At 34.2% G+C, this 20,017-nt stretch overlaps 2 protein-coding genes across 3 annotated transcripts in view; one reads left to right on the forward strand and one right to left on the reverse strand.

The window, feature by feature from the left end:
• The first annotated feature begins 5,348 nt into the window (after positions 1–5,348).
• LOC135695357 (uncharacterized) lies at positions 5,349–15,125 on the forward strand. The gene is made up of 9 exons (XM_065214428.1): positions 5,349–5,506; positions 5,800–5,867; positions 6,268–6,344; positions 8,142–8,236; positions 8,921–8,976; positions 9,791–9,946; positions 12,454–12,678; positions 14,177–14,329; positions 14,853–15,125. The coding sequence occupies exons 1-9, from the start codon at positions 5,484–5,486 to the stop codon at positions 14,894–14,896; spliced, it is 897 nt and encodes a 298-aa protein (XP_065070500.1). The 5' UTR covers positions 5,349–5,483; the 3' UTR covers positions 14,897–15,125.
• The window catches only part of LOC135695356 (uncharacterized), a 31,985-nt gene continuing 26,143 nt past the window's right edge, over positions 14,176–20,017 (reverse strand). For both annotated transcript variants that reach the window (XM_089110523.1, XM_089110524.1), the window contains exons 21-24: positions 19,601–19,831; positions 18,767–19,124; positions 17,649–17,759; positions 14,176–17,171 (exon numbers count right to left, since the gene is read on the reverse strand). In XM_089110523.1, the coding sequence (XP_088966649.1) occupies positions 16,975–17,171; positions 17,649–17,759; positions 18,767–19,124; positions 19,601–19,831 (897 nt within the window). In that variant the 3' untranslated portion in view covers positions 14,176–16,974. The remainder of the gene's footprint in view (positions 17,172–17,648; positions 17,760–18,766; positions 19,125–19,600; positions 19,832–20,017) is intronic.

Below are 20,017 nucleotides of genomic sequence, written 5' to 3' on the forward strand. Positions count from 1 at the left end.
TTCGTGTTTTCTCTTTACTATTTTTGAAGTTTCATGTTTATGATCTAAAATTCAGAAAATTACGTCATCAAGCCACCCTGTGATCAAGCCCCACTGAATTATTTATCACGAACATACAAGATAAGGTAAAGGGTAATTAATTGATACTGAAATGCACCGTTGAATACGTCAAGCAAACTAAACGATTTCAATGAATTCTCTTTAGTCGTTGTATGCTATATCTGGTAGATTGAATCCTGTGGTCCTGAACTGACACGATGACCTTACAAAGTTGCATTTTGTACTGTATTGTGCTGTATTGTGCTGTGTTGTTCTTTATTGCGTATTTATAGTGTATCATGCAAAGTTCTGGAATATTTGTAATGTTTGGTGTGGAGGCAACTCGATAACGTTATGTTTTTTGCCTCCATCTTAACAATGATCAACTTGAGTTTTTTTGTGTTTGTTTTTAACGTGATAGAAAAAAAAAAGAAAAAACAGTAATTAATAACAATTATGCAAGAAGCAACTAAAAGGACCTTACGGGTAGCATCGGTGCCAATGCTACACAAATTCTAATGCATCCAAGCTCTTTTTAATAGATGCTGTTAGAAGATTCATATGCATCAGAGTGGAACACGTAACAGAGCAAAGCAAATCCAATGCATTAAAACAGTTACATTTGACATTACGTTTGCACACCTGATGATTATGTATCTTATCCACCCGTACATCAGGTATCAGCAATTCTAAACAGCATTCATCTTTCTTAATGTATATTTTCAAGCTGGTACTTCTTCAGTTCACGATGGCGCACGAAGTATGAGCCAATTGCGCACGTTGCTGGTATCAATGCCCTGTTTCATTCAATTTTCATACAACCAATGTAATCTTCTAATTTTTCAACGACGATAAAAAAATCTTTGTAAATATATGTCGGCCTCTGGTAAGAGAGATCAACAAATTGACACCTCTTGAAGAAGCTCTAGGCAGAAGTATAAAACAGACTTATAAAGCCATTCAAAAACTTGATGCTTTACATCGCAAATCAACATACATGAATACACCTTTAACAATGACTTTGTTTATAAAGTTTCATTTAAGTTATTGCTCACCTGTATGAATGTTCCATGAAAACAATTTGGCTAATAAAATAAGCAATAATCAAGAACGTGTACTTTGAATAAAAAGCAAAGATGTATCTGCTATCAGCTACAACGAAATAAATGCCTGCTTTCCAAAAAATGTTTTTAGCTTCTCTAGACTGATATAAACCGACTGTCAATAATCTGAATCGAACTTTATTTGAAGATGTTTTATCTATTAGATGTATAAACTTGCTTTACCTAGGGCAAGGACATCAACAGATGGCACTGAGACTATTAGATTCAGCAGCTCAAAGTTATGGCAAAGGCTGTCTCTGAAAAGAAATAGTCGAAATCACTAAATATGCAAGCAATTTGTTATGTGATATCTGTTTTAAAGTCGATATTACCTTGTCTTTATATCTAACATACTGTAAATTGTATTTTTAGCGCCCCCCCCCCTCCTCAAATAGGTCCCTCTCTTATTGTCCCCCCTTTTCAGAAGGAAAAAATTAATTAGCCCCCCTTCTCAATTTAGCCCCCCAAAAAACTTTCACTAATGCTGAAATAAGCAAACTTGACATAAAAACAAATATTTTCATTGTTTCATTGGTCGTTAAATACCTCACATCAAGTCAACATTCACATCATGTCTTTTCCAGTCAAGGCAGATGCGAGATAAAGATTTTATGTGCATTAAGCACGGCCCAGCCTTTTACCAAAATTACAGGCCGTTGGTACTCTGAGGGATGAAGTTGACATTGTCGAATGCTCGATTTCAGAAGGCGGCATGGCCCAAGAAGATATTTTAGAATAAATAATTGATGACGATGACGATGACAATATTATTGATATAGAAGGCTGATTTGATGATTTTCATTTCGCAAATAACAAAAAATTAGTTTACCACTATAAATGATTTTTTATTACAAAATATTTATGAAGCCCCCTCTCTTTTAAGCCCCCCTTTAAAGTGCTAAAAAGCAATAAGCCCCCCAGAATTTACGGTAAAAATCGAACAATTTTGCACGGCAAAGTTTAAACTTAAGAACAACTTTGGAAAAAATTACTTGCGGACACAGTCTGGAAATTAAAGACAAAAAACTATACACCAACATTTTCGATCAAACAAAATCCAGAAAATATGTTTATTTGTTACTAAACTAAATGATCTGCAACTGAACTAATATCCAATGATAATTGTGCGAATATAACAGCTCTCTTGTCAGTAGAGAAAAAATTCACACTTTGGATTTCTCTGTTCGCCTTAATTATTCCTCCGTATGATTGTTGTATGCAAACTGTGTCCTGAGAGGGACGATACACTAGGAATCAAAACTCAATTTTAAATTATATGCCATTCTGTCGTCCTGGCGTTTCTTTCTTATCTATAACATGTTTGTATCTTAGATTTAAAGGTTCTTTGTACTGCTGTGCGATTTGCGACTATAATTCGAAAAGCCGGCCTAAGATCGTACTGCATGAAAATACAAAATATAGTCAATTTCTCAAGACAACTGCCGCTATGCATGCTAGTGTAGCAAAGTCTTTAAGGCCAAGAATCAAGATATCCATGGCTAAGATCATCATATCACGTTGCTAAACTCGGCAATGTACCAAAAAGATGCTTGTGCATATTTGAAGACATCTACTCCTCTTTCGTAAACATTTTCAATGATTTGCACGTGGATAGCCATCACCAAAGAATATATCACATCCAAATTAACAACATCATAATCCAAACAGCATTATCTCTTTCTGCTGGAGAATTGAAGAGATGCCGTTTGCTTTTTGCATCGTCAGAATTTTTTTCTTTTAATCGATTTAACTCACAAAATAATAAAAACTGAATGGATGACAATAAAATATATTTAAGAATGTAAGAAATGGTTGTACCGGGCTAGCCAATCGCGAGGAAACTCAATCCGGCGAGGTCCATGCTCATTTTGCTAGAATTATTTAATTAATATTACATTATTGAAATCATTTTATTTAATAACAACGGTATTAATTGCCTTAGAGACCTAAACTCGTTATGAAAATGTGGCTTGATGGACCGTCAGTCATTTCGGCCGAAAATAGATATTTCTAAACAGAGGCGGCAAACCCATAAACGACAGCACACCCAGAAACTAAGTCCTTTATAAGGCAAGGAGCACCAATTTTAAAGGAAAACATAGAGGAAGAAAAATCTTAATGAAAAAAGTGAAGAAGTGATCTTTATAAAGATTTAATTCTTATATGTCATGTAATGCGGGTTATAATCAACCAGCCCTTTTATATTTATCTGCAATACTTTTTAATGAACTGAAAATTTGAATGAAATGAAAGTTATTCTTAAAGAAAATTGAGGTAGACAGTTCCACCTGGGGCGCCATCCCTGGAAAAATGGAAACAATTTGTTAGACAATATATTTTGATCTTTGCTAGTTGCTCAGCACATTGATCACTTCTTAATACTCACGACCTCACTAGCATGTTTACTGAAAGCACTCGATTGCAGGATAGAACCTGGTATCTTCCCTTTGAACCCGAATTGATTAGTCTACTCTGTCTCTAGACTCGAATAAAGTCACCAGCTACATTAATTGATTAAAATTTTATATTCTACCTTAATATTCGAAGAAATTTGTGCTTGAAAGTTATAAAGTAAACTAATAGTTTTCCTTTACATCAGCCATTTCAGCTCGATTCCATGTACTCATTTGGAAGAAAATTAATTTCTAGTCACAGGCCCAGAATTTAAAAAAGCATACTTCAATCCACGAAGGTATTCGAAGCATAACAATATCATATGCCACACCAAGTCACGCCAATTTTAGGCAAATTGTCAAAGGGCCGGTCCATTACTAGAAACAGATGAATACTTGATGCACCCAAAGATTTTCTCCAAATCTTTGGGTGCATCAAGTAATTTCTCCAAAATATAGGAGAAATTACGTACTTTTTCAACTTTATAAACTTATTAAAATACTTTCTTTACATTTTTAGATAAAATCTTCTTGACTGTTTAGATATTCTGATATTTGTGAGAATAAGCTAATTTTAATCCTTTCATGCCAACGAAAATAGTTTTATTACAAGAGCAGTGTTATTGTGAATTTGCTCCTAGATGTACAATCCCTTGTAGTGATTCCATTCATTCTAATTTTTCCTGACCTATCGCCATCCATTTTTACTTTATATATTTTACCTACAGGACTTTCTTTACATCACTACCCTCTACGAACATATCACTATGTCAACATTTTCTCTCTTTTGTTTAGGCCCTCATTAACCCTACACATCTACCTACACCTAAATTCATAAACTATTCACACTCGGCCTAGCCCTTCCTTTCCCACGCCACCTTATTTGTTTTACGTAATTAACCACCGCTTATGTCTATACTTTTCCATTAGATTTTTAGTTAGTTAGTTTTCATTTCGCTGGAGATAAGACGCGCAAAAACTCAGCAGATTAGGTTTCGTTGTGTCGATGGCCTGAGGCACCGTAAACCAAGAATCCAGATTATAAAGATAAGGATCGGTGAGATCGTACAATTACAACTTACTTATTTAATAGTTCATAATTCATGCACAGCGACAATTTGACCTATTAAACCCTTCAATGGAATTTAAGAACCACTTCCTACTTCGATTATAATAGCAAAGCTTACCTATCTAGAATACCATATTTAAACACCTAAACGATACTTACTTACTTTGCAAATGAATCTAGTATTTTGGCCATAATAAAGGATAGTTTCCCAATAAAAAAGTAGCAAGAAAAAACATCAAATTACTGAAGAATATAGGCTCCTCGAAACATATATCGCATTCTTCAGTTGCATTAATGGAAGAGCGATTTGAATGTGCTTGTCCGAAATATATTCAGGGTGATAAAATTCGCATTGTTACCAATACTTTTATTGAATTTTGCCAAATTTTTGTTAACATTCATGCTCACAGAGAACAAGTACATTGCCGTTAATTCACCGACTCAATGTCAGCAAACAATACAATGTTTATTGAGAATCCAGTCATGCATGAAAGTCCTCTAGACTGCAATTGCACGGTTTGATTTTGATGCACTTTGTGGAATAAAGACTAGTTTCCAACATAGAATGAAAACAGTTGAGAATGCTAGTCTTAGCATAAAACTCATTATATTAAAATACATTATCTGCAACGCATCGTTTTGAACTACGGCAGAGTAAAACTACTAAACTTTCTCTCTCGTGAACTTGTCAGCCATTTACTGGTTAAGTAATGCGCCGTTCGAGGCATTGATCCGTTTAATTCTACCTGCAAACTGAATAAAAAACACCTAAGGCTCCTTTTTGATAGTACAATTAAAATCAAATTGTAATGTGATTAGACGCATTTGTCACAAATTGTTGAACAGTACAGACAAATACATAGTGTCGCATTTCACAATATGACGGTATCTGTAACGAGATGGTTAGTTTTGTCAATAATTTCTTTATTGTCTTCTAAATGTTTATTTGCATGAACCAACGTAAACTGATAAATCATGTGCCTGAAGCTTTAGTTGTAATTGATTTGGTTTATTGTGTCTGATTGAAAGATCCATTTAGCTAAGTTTAACAGTTAACATTATTATGATGTAAAATGGAAAAAATATGCCTTGCACGTTCACTTGATTAATTTTTATCCATCCTAACAATGTATTAAAATTTTAAGTCACTTGTCTTGAAAGTTTTAATACTCTTTTTTTCTTTAACTGATTGTAGGATACTTGCTGGCTTTGTACTCGTGTCAGTCTGCAAGGACGTTTTCTGTGCACAGTCGACATCTGTCCGTATGTATCAACGCTGTTATCAAAACACTGCCAATTCTTTAGTTAAAAGACAAAAAAGATAATCTTGTTAATGAGCGAAGCGTCCCGCCGCCCACCCTATCTACCGGATGGCATCTCTCCCCCCCCCCCACCTCCCAAGAAGTAGAGCTAATTTTATAAATCAACTATTTTGCTTGCCTAGGCTAATATTAAATTCCCTCTAAATGCATCTTCTTCTTGGCAAAAAGCACGTTCCACCTAGCAAATCGTTTACAGCTTTCTTCATGTTGGAAATCATTCTTATTTTCATTTATTTAACTAAACTATTAAACAGGCTTGGAGTGCCGTTTCTAGAACTTCACAGTTTCTAATTGTATCTCAATCGCTAAAATGATTCATTTGTATGTTGATGATATTTTAGTGAATGAATGCAAATACAAAGTAGAGCCAATTGGATGTTTTGCTGACGACCTACGCAATAGGGCTTTGCCAGAACAGGTAAATCCCACTTTACCAGGCTTTTTTGGAACCCATTACTTGATTTCTGTTGAAGTTTTAAAATTAACGACTGAGACAAGTTTTGATGGTCTACTCGATTTTTTATGATTCGATGTTTATCGACGATTCTGGATATTTGTTTTTGATTTGAAAATAGTATATTTCCTAAATCGCGTTTTTGCTATCCATAGTTTTATAACCACAGCTTTCCTTCTTGTGACTAACTATCAGTCAGCAGCTAGCTTATCTTTCGTTTTATATATTCTCGTTTATATATTCTTATATATTTTCGTTTTAAATACCTCCCGGATTCTTAGACACTTTCATTTTCAACTGATTTCCTTAAAATGATTTAAAATGGCTTTAATAAAAGCAAAATGTCTTTGAAAAAACCGCTATTGTGTAGACAGAAGGAGTGCGTTTTTACCTCTGGACTCCATTGGTAACATTTTCAATAGGCAAGCGGCACTGACTGGACAACGTCCACAGTCATGTGCTCGCGTTTTAGATTGGCCTATTTCGATCAACAACTGGATTTATATAATTCCTATTGTAGTGTTTTGATCTATGTTCTAACGTTTTATAATCTGAAGAATGTCAGATGAAAAGCTTTAGTATTTTCTAAAATATTTGCTTTTTTCAAAGCCAATTTTGAATTTTGTACCACAAAAACGTTGTTTAAAATGAGTACTTTCATCTAATATCTAATCGGACCCTACCTTTATCTGATTTCATCTGACTTTTACTTTCAATGCTCTCTAAATGGAGCTTGCCAGACTAAAAGCATAATAGACAACTCTGAGGTAGACAACACAGGAAGCAATCTGCATAAATCTTACATCGGTCTAAGTAAAAATACTTTCAAGAAGCATTATTCCAACCACTGAAAATCCATCAAGCACGAGAACTATACAAAAACAGTACAGAACTATCTAAATTTGTCTTGCAATTATAGAGAAAAAGGGCAGACCTTTTTTCTAAACCATGCTAACTTTGCTTGCAACTTGCCATCTTTTGTTTTAGTAAGAATTCCACCTTACGCAAATTTTCTGAACGGATTTCAAAATGCCGACTTAAAAAATTATTTTCTTTATTTAATTGCCGGTAATTGAATAATTAAAAGCGTAATTTGCCACATAATTGAAACTACAAGCATTGAATTTTTGATACCTCCAGAGACATAAAAACTAGATATAATAACAACGATATAAGGAGCAGCCTGATAATGGTATTTAGAGTGAAACTCGGAGTAGAACTGTTCTGTTCTATAAACCAAAGAGCAACTTTTACCTTAGACTAATTTCGTTTAACTACTACCTTTCACTTAATCGGATATCAACATTCAACTGCATTTAACCACTTTTTACCTTACTCTTATTCCAAAAAAGTTTTTGCTACCGCAATACTTGAAGATTGCTCTAAACACTGGAAACATTGCATACTAAAGCCTTTTTCGTCCGACACTGAAAATAAGCTGAAAATGTATAAGGAAAGTAACGTGCGAGGAAGAATGCAAGTTTGATAACCACAAAATAACAAATCAAACGCGTTCTTCCTCCCACGTTACTTTCGATCAACACCTGTATATTTTCATCTTTCTTTCTGTCATTCTTCGACGTTTATACTCTAAAGAGTATCGGACTTAAAGTGATTTAGTATGCTATGTTTCCGATATTTGGTGTAATTTACTCTTATTCAGAGACGTAATTAGATGGATATTTTTGTAAAGATGTCTTTTATAATATTGGTTATTGATATTACGTAAGTAATTAGTAGTTTGATATGCATGCATTATAGATCATAAATGAAAGAGACCCGTACAGCAATGTATACAATGGTCGCTTGATTGAGTGGAAGACATACGACACATACCTGCAAGGATTTATATGCAGGTAATTGTACACTCTTCGCTTGTTCTTATGACTTTATCAGGCTGACAAGTGAGGTGAACATGAAAGATACTGCCTCCAAAAATATATATTTATCTCAGGGTGATTTTTTCGGAACCAAACCTCCCTCCTTTTAAATTTCAGTTACGACAAAATTAGTTTTTCCTACTGTTCAAAATTTCTCGTCCTGCTCACCATCAGAAACTTTCAAAAGTTAAAAATGCATTGAAATTCTCTGTTAGGCTCTCATCAAAATATGAAGATTTTCTCATATCACCTAATTCTAAGATAATCTTCGCCGTTTTTCTACTCATTCGTTAGTTTGGTAAATTGCCTTAAATTTAAAAATAGCATATTCACGAGCACAGTAAAACATAAGCCGCTTATGCCAGTGATATCAAAGCAACTATTTTTTATTGTCAATGTAAAATGCAAGTAATTTTATTAGCTACTCATTTTGATAATTGACTAGATTGAATGCATTTCATTTAAACGAAGTTAATATGATATTCATTGCATAATATTGTGAGACCAGCAAAGAACAACAATACAAAGTTCTTTCAGTCTTACCAGCTCTTCGACATCTTTTAGATTAATTAAGCAATTGTGAATTCTTGATAATAGTCGTATTACAATCAGTTAGCAAAGATTATCTCAAAGCATGTGTTTTTCCACGTTGCTTTTAAGATGCGCAGAAAAAGCGTTTGCGAAAGGCTACAAGATGATTGGCATTCAATTTTACGGTGGGTAAAGATAACTTTCGAATAAATTGTAGGGTATTGACTATATCACTATATATAATAATCCTCAGATTAACCATTCATTCCTTCCTCTTCCAAGTCAGATTTCCCTATTCGGGACTCTTTACAGAAAGCTAACTTCATTAATCAAGTTTGGTTGTTTTTTGATAATAGGTTTTCTCTATAAGATCATTATCAACAAACCATTTGCTTTTTTTCTTATAGCAAGAATCTAATGAAAAAAAATAAATGAAATAAAGTAAATAAGATGGTCGGTCGTTAGGTTTGAGGACTACAGATCCGCGATCTGTGGTTCGAGTCACTGACATGGCCAAACATTTTTTTACCCTGGGTGCCAGAGTCTCCATTTTTTAGTCTCAGAAATAAAGTTAGAAACTAGGCACAGCAAAATTTTTCAAACAAGGATTATTCATTATTTCCCACCGCAGCTGCGAATAATACTTTATCCCCGGATTCATGAGGCTCTGGTACTCATGGTAACATTATTTAGGAATTAAGAGTGTCGCCAGCCCTATGTTATTCAAGAAATCACAACGTGTTGTAACATCGAGAGAAATATACCAGGACAATGTTTGATAAGCGTCATAAACTTAGTGTTATAAACCTATTTTCAGAAACTATGTAGCAAAAAATTGATAAAAAGATATAAATTTTGCATCTTTGATTTTAGGAAAAAGCTTCAGGTCTTTCTGATAAATCTAAGTAGCAACTGCATGTAAAATTTCATCCAATATGCTATGATATCCTTATTTACATTAACTCTAAATGTAAGTAAAAATAATTGATAAATTTGCAGGTGAATGTTGGTCTGGACCAAGTTCCCACAAAGATTATAAAAAGCATGAGAAGTCATCACAATGCCTTACTCCAGTTGGCGAGGTTTGCGACAATACTCTGCCCGTTTGCACAGGAAAAGACTCGACTAATTATGTCTACCGAATTGCACCTACAGGTTGGTCGCGTCTTTTTGAACGTTTGTTGTTAACTTCCTGTATTGTAGTGGATGATACTGTATTGCCTCCCGCCATAGAAGGCAGACACGTACCGATTCGAGGCTATTGCTAGAACCTAGCAGCTTTAGAAGAAAGTAAATGTTTATGAAGTGAAAGATGGTGCAGTTATCCTGTGATATGCACAGTTTGTAGAGAAACTGAAAGAAGATAGAAAAGGCTTATATTTGAACAAAATAATGAAGATTTGGCACGAGCGCTTTTTTTCCACATGCAATAGTTTCAGAAATTCTATGTAAGGGTCAAAGTTAGAAAGTTTCCATTTAAAACGATTGGAAGGGGGATGGCACCCAGCTGAAACGCTGGATTCATTTTGATAAACTTGTCATATTTTTGTGTTTCGTAGATGAAATTGTTCCTTGTGATTACCAGACAGTTTGATTTGTCATGCAAACCATAAGTTTGTGATAAAATTTGTTTGCTCTTTATTGTCAAGACTGTTGCATGAATATTATATGTTCGTGTCATCTCAGAGGTGGGAAAAGTGAAGGAAAACTGAAATACTGAACTCATTTCAAAATATAAAAGCTTTAATAGTTGAGAGTTTCCAAGCTCTCTACAAAACATCGTGTGTAGCAAGTTAACTGCATTGTTGCAAACAATTAATTCTTAATTTTAAAACTACACACTGATCAACATACAACGACAAACTCATTTTTTCTTGAATTTGAATCATATAAAATTCCTAAATGTATTCTTAATTTATTCTAAAGAGTCTTCAAAAATAGAAAAAATTGGGTTTTTGGCAATCGGCAATCGATCAACATTTACTCACAATCAAGAGTGTGTCAAGACGTGTAGTGACGAAATTTTCATCAGGGGAGGCAAGGTCGCCTTTCATCGGGGAGGCAAGGTCGCCTTTCATTTAGAAGTATTATATTCAGTTAACATCAAAACAAAGGATCCCGACTTGTATGGACAGGAAAAGTTCGTTTCCTCTCTTGGACTTTTCAACTAGGCGAGAAATTAGCGTTCATTGATTGGTGTCAAACAGATAAGCCAATGAAACGCGTCTCTCTTGGTTTTCACATGGTTTTCGATCCACACATGAATATAAATTCTCTGCTAAATTACTTACTTTATCAGTAATTACAAATTTCACTATTACAACGTAGCTTGCAATTGGCTAGCCTGGTTTCACAAGAAAAAACTATAACAATCGTCATGAAAAACTGAGAGAAAAAATAAAACAGCCAAAGTTAAAAAGGATGTAATTCCGGATTTGTCCATGGCTTATTTTTGCAACAAAATATGTAGTACGTGGTACGGATGGCAATGTTGGAAAGTTTAGAAATGAGATACCGTTTTTGTTGCTGATCGATGGAGAGAGAGTCACACATTTTGAAGAATGAATTGCAGGAATTGCCGAAGATGCCAAGAGAGCCCATAGAAAAATTAAAAAGGAGACACATTTGAACTGCCGCTGTAAACCAGATAAGAGAGGAGCATAATTGCTGTGTTTTCTTGTTGCATTTGTGTCAAGATTGGATTCGAAGCCAACAGTTAGCTTTAAAATGTAGAGGTAATTGTTGTTAGTCCTCTAGAGAAGGTTTTCTAGAGTTATGATTGATGGTGAAAGAAAGCCAGGTATATCAGCGTAAATGGTAGTTTCATCTAGATTCATCATCATCTATGTCACAATCCTTGGACCTCTTTTTATAAAACCACTCTTTAAAACTGTTAATATCATCAAATGAAAAATCAAACAATGTCACTTCTATTGTTGTAGTATTTTGAAGTAATTAGAATCGCTTTTTATAGGCCTGTAAACTCAATGTGGTTCTTATAACTTAACCAAAAATCATAAGGTTCTATTCGTTAGAAACATATCAAGAGGGATTGTCAGCAGGTTTATAACAAGTGGGACTTTTTATTGCACTAATTCCTTTTTGTCATATTTCTGCAGAATGTGATATTTGCATGAAAACGGCCCAGTGAATAGCTATAATTATGTACCAATAACTGTTTGTCTTCTTTCTGCAGAATGTGGTATTTGTATGAATACGGTTCCATGTATGGTTGTAATGGTGCATCAATAATTGTTTGTCATCTTTTTGCAGAATGCGATGTTTGCATGAAAACGGCCCAGTGAATAGTTATAAATATGTACCAATAACTGTTTGTCTTCTTTCTGCAGAATGTGGTATTTGTATGAAAACGGTTCCATGTATGGTTGTAATGATGCATCAATAATTGTTTGTCATCTTTTTGCAGAATGCGATGTTTGCATGAAAACGGCCCAGTGAATAGTTATAAATATGTACCAATAACTGTTTGTCTTCTTTCTGCAGAATGTGGTATTTGTATGAAAACGGTTCCATGTATGGTTGTAATGATGCATCAATAATTGTTTGTCATCTTTTTGCAGAATGTAGCTGATGTTCCGATAAAAACGACCCCATGTATAGTTGTAACGATGCATTAATAATTGTTTGTCATATTTCTACAGAATGTGATATTCCCTATGCACCAGTCGGTTGTTTCAAGGACAACAACGTTGACCCACGTCCTTTGCCTGAATATGTGATGAATGAACGAGACTATTCCACTTCAAACTGGAATGGCAAGTTGATTGACTGGAAAAATTGGGATACGTACAGCCCTCAGTTCATATGCAGATGCGCCAAAGCGGTGAAAGAAAAGGGATTTACTTATTTCGGTGCTCAGTTCTTTGGTAAGCCATCTTTGTCTGAATTACGATGTTTCTTCTGTCCTTCAGTCAATGTATAATTACACTCATTTTTTATAAGAAACCGGCTGAAGAAACGAGTACTGGACAGTCAAAAAAAACTTCAGGACTCAAAGCAAGAGAATTACGAAAGTATTAAATCGTGATAAAACTGAAAACAATAAAATTTTGTAAAACCTAAGAACATGATTGCGCTTTGGCCTAGAACAAACGACACAAAGGATAAAAATCAGAACGGAAGCGAATTTCTTGACGTGATAAAGAAGGTCACAAACATTTCATAGATTAAAAAACAGATTCAAAATCTCTCATCTTTTGTAATAATTCCTAACATTAACTAAAATTTCTTCCTAGCATGAAAAATTGGATATATCAAAAATATATCATAATATTAAATATATCATATAAAAAAATTAATCACATCATAATAAGAAACTCTTAAGAGACAATGAGTATTGAAACTTCCAGAACATTAAGAAACTGGTGTACTCAACATCGATCTTATTTCTTATAAAAAACTGAGTGTATTGCATATCGGCACACGAAGAATGAATTCTTTGTCTACAAATTTTAACTACAAATTTTTGGTATTAAAAGCCTAAACAAGATTTATTTGGATCAAGACCAAAGCTATTATTTGATCATGTTTGGACTGATTGTAAAACCATTTTATGCTTCCTCAGTGCACAGACTGACAAGAATTTAAGGGGTCAATCGCATGCAATTGTTATTATGAGGATAAAATTCAGGAAGAAAGCAAAACGGCGACGAGAATCCAATGTTATAAGATAATTTTTCAAAATAAATTAAATTAAACAAATACTAATATTTCGCTCCGGCACACAGGGCTTCATCAGAGGAAATGAAACGAACGAGTAAATGAATTTGAAATGTAAGATGGTGATTGGTTGTGAATGCAGCGCATTTGGGAAAAATGGGATGACGGAAGTGGGTAACAGAAGGGTGGTGGGTGATGTAAGGGGATGTGGGTGGTGCTGTGGAGATTGATGCAATTGAATGATAATGATGACTATGAATATGAACATAAAAAACAAAAATAATAATAATAATAATTATGATGGAACTAAGAATAATGGAATGTTGATGATAGTAATGCTGGTCATACTTGTTATAGTTGTTGCTCTTGTCATCTTTCTGTGTAGACAGGGCATAGTGAAATGTGTAATAATTTCATTTTATATTTCAACAATTTTGCAATACTATTCAGTGTATCTTTGCATAAATTGGCAGTTTACAAATCTGCTAAATCAAAAGCCAAATTGCAGCTACAGTTACCTGTTTTCAAATCAGGATAGAAAAAAGAATATTTTGTATTTTCATAATGAGCTTTTATAATACTAGTGTCATCTACATACCACCGAGTTGCTAGAGAACACAAAGAGGCATCGAAATTTGAAATGTGTCAAAAGTAAATTGAATTTAAATCAAAATTTTTAAATTATACTGTGTTATGGTATTGTAGGAGAATGCTGGAGTGGTGAAAATTCAAAGATAAGCATCGAAAAAGATGGCACCTCCGAGAAATGCATTGCCGAGAAGTTTGAGCCGTGTTCCTATAATTCCTACCATTGTGTTGGTCAGGACCACACAAACAGAGTTTACAAACTAATTGAAGGTATTGTGATTACGCAGTAGAAGCTTTTGGTACTGTAACTACCATATCAGTTACTGAGATTGCATAAATGAAGCAAGGGTCTCTCTTCTGTTATTGTCACATTTGCTATGTTTTTTATTGCACCGAATTATGCAAGCGGCTGTGTGTATAGAGGGCTACGTAATCTACTTACATCCATCTCAGATGTTAGATCCGCCCCATCACACTGAAGGAAATTACTTGTTTTCTGTGGCAGATTAAGGCTTGTATGCGAAGATTTTTCTCCTATGTCCTACAATTACTTGGGTTAATGCATATATTACGATGACCAGCAACTTTTTAAAGGGAAATTTTTTATCGTTATCCTGCAGCGTCCAATATGCCTGACAGATGGCCGCATAGCCACACCATGATTCGTGTGCGCTGTTATCCATTATCACGCCTGAATTCCCGACTCAATGTTCTTATTATGAATTCCGCATTAAACCAGTTGACAGTAATCTTCATGTTCTTAAATCTAAATGATACTTCCCTTGTTTTGTAGGACCTACAAAGGTGGCCGCAGTTCATAACAACACTTCTGGTTGATTGAACGTATTAAATCAACTATACTTAGCGTAATGGACACTTATTCATTAAATGTCAAGACAATAGCCTAAATTTACTTATTAAGAATATTAAATATTCTTGTTTAGTCCCAAAAATATGATTGAAATGATTTGAGCTATCTGTAAAGCATTAAAAAGCATTGTAAAAGTGAAAGGCAAGATCTTGTGACTCTACATACGAGATGAAAAAATACTCTTTTTAATCATTATTGCAGATGTGTTTGTTTTAGTTTCTCTATGATAGTTCCATAACCTTTGCCGTCTATTAGCGACAATGCTTCTAATTCAAGTATTTTAGGCAGCTTTGGTGTTACTTAGATTTAGCATTTGCTTTTCACTAAATTGCTATTTTTCCTGAAGTATTTACCAAGCTTGGAAATGCTAGAAAATAGTTGGGGGTGGTCCCAGGCCCATTTTTCAAACATCCATGACTTTTCTTCAACGGTTGCATCTTTGATTATGCTAAAATAAGTGAAGCTTGGCTTTCAATTTAAATAGAAATCGACCTTTTTACTCCTTTACAATATTTAAAAAAGGTGGTGTGATAAACATTAATTCTATACAGAATTAAAAAGGAATTCTGTACTTATCAGAACTTATTGATAAACTAAGGCTAAAAAATGCACCAGCTAAAGATTTGCGCTCCCTGTTCATTTAATGGTGAGGGACTAGAGGGACTGTGATAAAAAATATTGTCTAGTTGCAGTTTATAAGCCTTCTGTTCCTTTCTGTTGGACGTGGAAATGTTGCAAGAGCTCTTAGTATTGTTAACATTCTGTTAATGCAGCCTTCGATGTTAGGCCCAGTTAATATTGGGTAAGCCTGATTTAAATCAACTGTCAGTGAACGAGATAGCCCGACAAACAAAATTAAGCACAGGAAAAGGTAGTTTTATGTGAAATTTGGCTGAAAAACATACTGAATTTCTTTAACTTTATGCAACTTTTTTATTTCTTATTCAAAGTGATTCATGGAAACTTTTTATCACCGTCAAACACCAGAATCAATTCTTCAGCAAAAGAGCACCCCAGTGTGATAATTAGGTGGTTATGTTCAAAACCTGTATTAAATTGTCAAACTTAGCTACAAAAAGCAACAACAAGAAATAAGCTTCAGCTGAATTTGACTAACTTTATGGGAATCAATCATAAAATACAGTCTTCATAATTACAAAGCTCTATCCAATGCTTTTTAAACATACAAGAAACAGATTACTAAAATGGGCTAAGCTATAAAACATGTTTGACAAAGCTATATTGACTTTTGAAATATTGGCAAAGATAAAGGTTTGTCAAGGTAAAAACCTATTCATTGTAAGACGAAAGTGTACTACTTTCACACAAAGAAAATAGTAGCATTCTTCAAACAAGCAAAAATCAAAGCCTCGTACTGATTTCACTGAATGTGCCTATTAGGAACAAACCTTAAGAGGTCAATCCATAGGAATATAGAATATTCAAAGAGGTTTTGCTTGACGAGAAAACGTTTCAGCTTCTGCGTTATCAATAGTAAACACCAATTAATATATGATAATATAATGCATGATATGACATGACAATGATTTGATGTTGTTAGGTATCATTTCTATCCTCTTGGAAGGGTGAACGGCATTACCAGCTGATGCATTTTCCACAACAAATTTGTTTTTTTAATGTCCTTTACATATTACAAATTGAAAGTGTATCTGCATCATATAACTCCTTTTTGATTTTGAAAAATTTGACCCATCGTGATGTATTTTAATCGATCATTAGAAGAACAGCTTTACTAGAGCGGGAAGGGAGATGGCTTTCACACATGCATAATTTACTAACATACTAATTTTACTAACATACTAAATTTACTAACTTACTAACTAATGTTACGCCCTTCTTAGCAATCGTGAACCAATTTTCTGAAAGACAAACTAACTGCTAAGAATTTATCAAGCTGATTTATCAAATAAATATTAAAGTAGAAGTAAAAAAGCTAGCATTTAATAACTACAGTATATAAATATTCTTATAGAAGAGTAAGAAGCTTGGCAAGGAATTTTTACAGTAAATAAAATAGTTTAATTTAAAATGGAAGCTTTATTAAAAACGAGGCTTCGAATAAAAATATCAAAAATGTGAAGTCCTGCTTAGAACGGCACATTATAGTAATCTGATCATTGTTTTTCTTCTGCAAGCACAGTCCGGCATATACTTCTGCAAATTCAAGTGAGTTGGTATGATAATAGCTAGGATCATCCTGCATTCTTATATTGACGATATCTGTAACAAAAAATGTATCGTTTGATCATAATACAAATTATTAAAAAAATATATATATTATTGTGCCTACATATTTATTGGGCTGGGTGGTTTTCCAAGAGGAACGAATTTGTCGAAGAGCCTTGACGATAATGTGCGATAACTTTTTGACGGCACAATATTTAGGAATAACTTGAGAAGCTATCTCGTTTTTAAATACTGAAGCTTGTCATCTGAGAGAAATGAATTATAAATAAAAATGGGGAAAGAAACAAGTTGCCGATAGTTGCGACGGAATGGTGCAATTAAGTTATCCGCATAGCAAAAGAAAATGATTATGAAATAATAGTCGATGTACTAAAAGAAAGCAAAATCTAATGGCATTTAATAACAATGAGGTTAAATTTTATTTAAAGATTTTGCCATGAAATACGCTTACATTCAGAAAGATGAAGTAATAAATCAAATGTCAAAAGTTTTGTCAAAGTTGATAATAACCTTTGATCCCAAAATAAAGTTCACCAAATCTGCGAGATTCAGCGTTGAACTTCAACTTTCTTCCCGATTCTTTCAGCTTCAGGGTACCAACTGAACTTATTTCTTTAAAAACTAAAATCAATAGAACTTGTCTCATCAAAGGTTGGCAGGTTTTTTCCAAGAAATGAAGTTCTGCGTGTTATACGTCAAAAATGAACAAATTTGATACAATAAAATAACGACTTTGTACAAGAAATGAATTTTTGATACGGTGTTTCTAGCATAACTCTTCGTAAGGTAAAAAAAAATAGAAGGATTGAGATGCCACAGTCTCAATTCATTTAAACAAAGATGGCCATACACCAGCCAACATGAAAATCGCTGAACTTTGCTACGCACCTCTTAACAACATTAAACGCAAAACCTTCGAAAAACGGAATATTTTTAAACTTGGTACTCTTATTCCTAATGGTCTTAATAAACTATTTTCGATTCTCTCCTAATCCAGCTATTATTAATTTTTACCTTTTTTCTGAACTATACGCTTTCTACTCCCTTACATAATTCCATCTCGTCTTACGTTCTACGTTTTATTCCTACAAAGTTCCATATCGATTATCTTTCGATTCTACTGTTCTATTCTCTTCTTAACCATTTCTCCTTCAATTCTTCTATTCTTTTTTACCTGATAAAGAGTTATGCTCGAAACGTCGTACAAAGTATTCATTTCTTGTACAAATTTGTTATTTTATTGTATCAAGGTTTTCTAAGCACTCAAAGTCAGTTATAATGTTGTCATTAGGTGATGTCGCAAGCACTTCTAAGCAGGGAGACGTGGACAGGGCGGGGATCTGTCTCAGGAAGAGGGTCACCTTTTTAAAAGTCCTAAAAGGTTGGGAATTTGAGGGTTGTTCTAATATTTTTTGTTCTGTATATATTTTTCAGTAATTTCATCGATCGAAATGCAAGAAAAATAATGAATAAGCAAACTACCATTCTTCTACAAAGTTTTCACGCCTTTTGTAATACACCCATCAAAGATTTAATTCATTTATCTTATACTCAGAATCAATTAGAGATAACATATCTCCATTATTCTTAGAGAGAGTAAAACAATTGAAGAAAATTAGTTTTCTTACACTTTTTCCTCCATACAATTGCTCTCAGCCCGCGGTCTTTAAACAAAACTACAGTAGCTGTATGATTTGAATTCAATGCAATTCGGCCAACCATCGGAAAGAGCTGCCTGTATCGTAGCGATGCGAAACATGCCAGGGCTTTGCCGACATTAGGGGCGCGGCTCTGATCCATCATGGTGTAGTGATTTCCAGGACATTTGACAACACTGATTTGTTTCTCTAAAACTGATGACCAACAGTCTGGGGCGGAACCAACCCCTATTTGACAAAAACATTTCGAAGTTCCCTGGGACTGGATAGAGCTACTGCATAGGCAAGTTTCCGCTTGGATAAACAAGACATGCTTGTTGTACAAATTCTGTAGATAGGAAAATTTGAAATGGTTACGGACTTGATGCAGCTGTAAAGTGTTATTGATGCTGACGTTAATGCAAACAAAGTAGATTTTTGAACGGTATTTTTTGCGAAGAACATGTATAAGATACGTCCAATGAGAGGCGGTTTAGGATCTGCAAATCTTGCGACGGAAATGCCACACTGAAGGGAATTTCCGCCTGTGAAAATTCTGTCGATTGTCAAGATATGAAAACTTGGCACTTATAAAATGATATTCAACAATCATTTAACAATAATCAGTAAATAGTGCTTTACGTTTTCATGCAGTACGAAGTCAGGCCAATTTTGAAAATATGGTCGCAAATTTATAGCATTTAATAGATCTTTTTGTTAAAGCCACATTGTCATATTAAAAAGATTTTTCAAATACGGTCGTGATATGCAAATATGCTATAATGCTATTCAAGGATACTGAAAACGATTAATAAGCGATCCAACCTCTTGCGGAATCCATTCATGGTGACAACGTTTCGACATCTCTTGATCATCAATGGTACCCTGGAGAATGAGATCTAGCCTTGGAACATCAACTGACAAATTCATAGCTCTTTCATTCAAATGGTCTGCAACTTCCTCAATCGGTATTCTCTGAATAAGCTCACCAAACTCTGCTTGTGTCATTTGCAGTTGTGTCGTAGCAATTTTGGAAAAGAACCCTTTGAGCTCCTCCTGAAGTAAAAGAATTTAGTTCTATCAGAATAACATATTTTGAAATTGTTCTCACCATGCTAAGAAATAAGATCAGTGTGACAGAAAATTATGGAGAAAAGAGGAGCATTGCTTATCATAATCGTCGCATGCGTTTTCTATTGGACCAAACTTCAAGCTCTTTAAAAATGTGACTCTAGTCTAAAA

This window comes from Rhopilema esculentum, chromosome 2 (genome assembly GCF_057945365.1).
Source record: "Rhopilema esculentum isolate cy_ngs chromosome 2, ASM5794536v1, whole genome shotgun sequence".
Taxonomy (NCBI): domain Eukaryota; kingdom Metazoa; phylum Cnidaria; class Scyphozoa; order Rhizostomeae; family Rhizostomatidae; genus Rhopilema; species Rhopilema esculentum.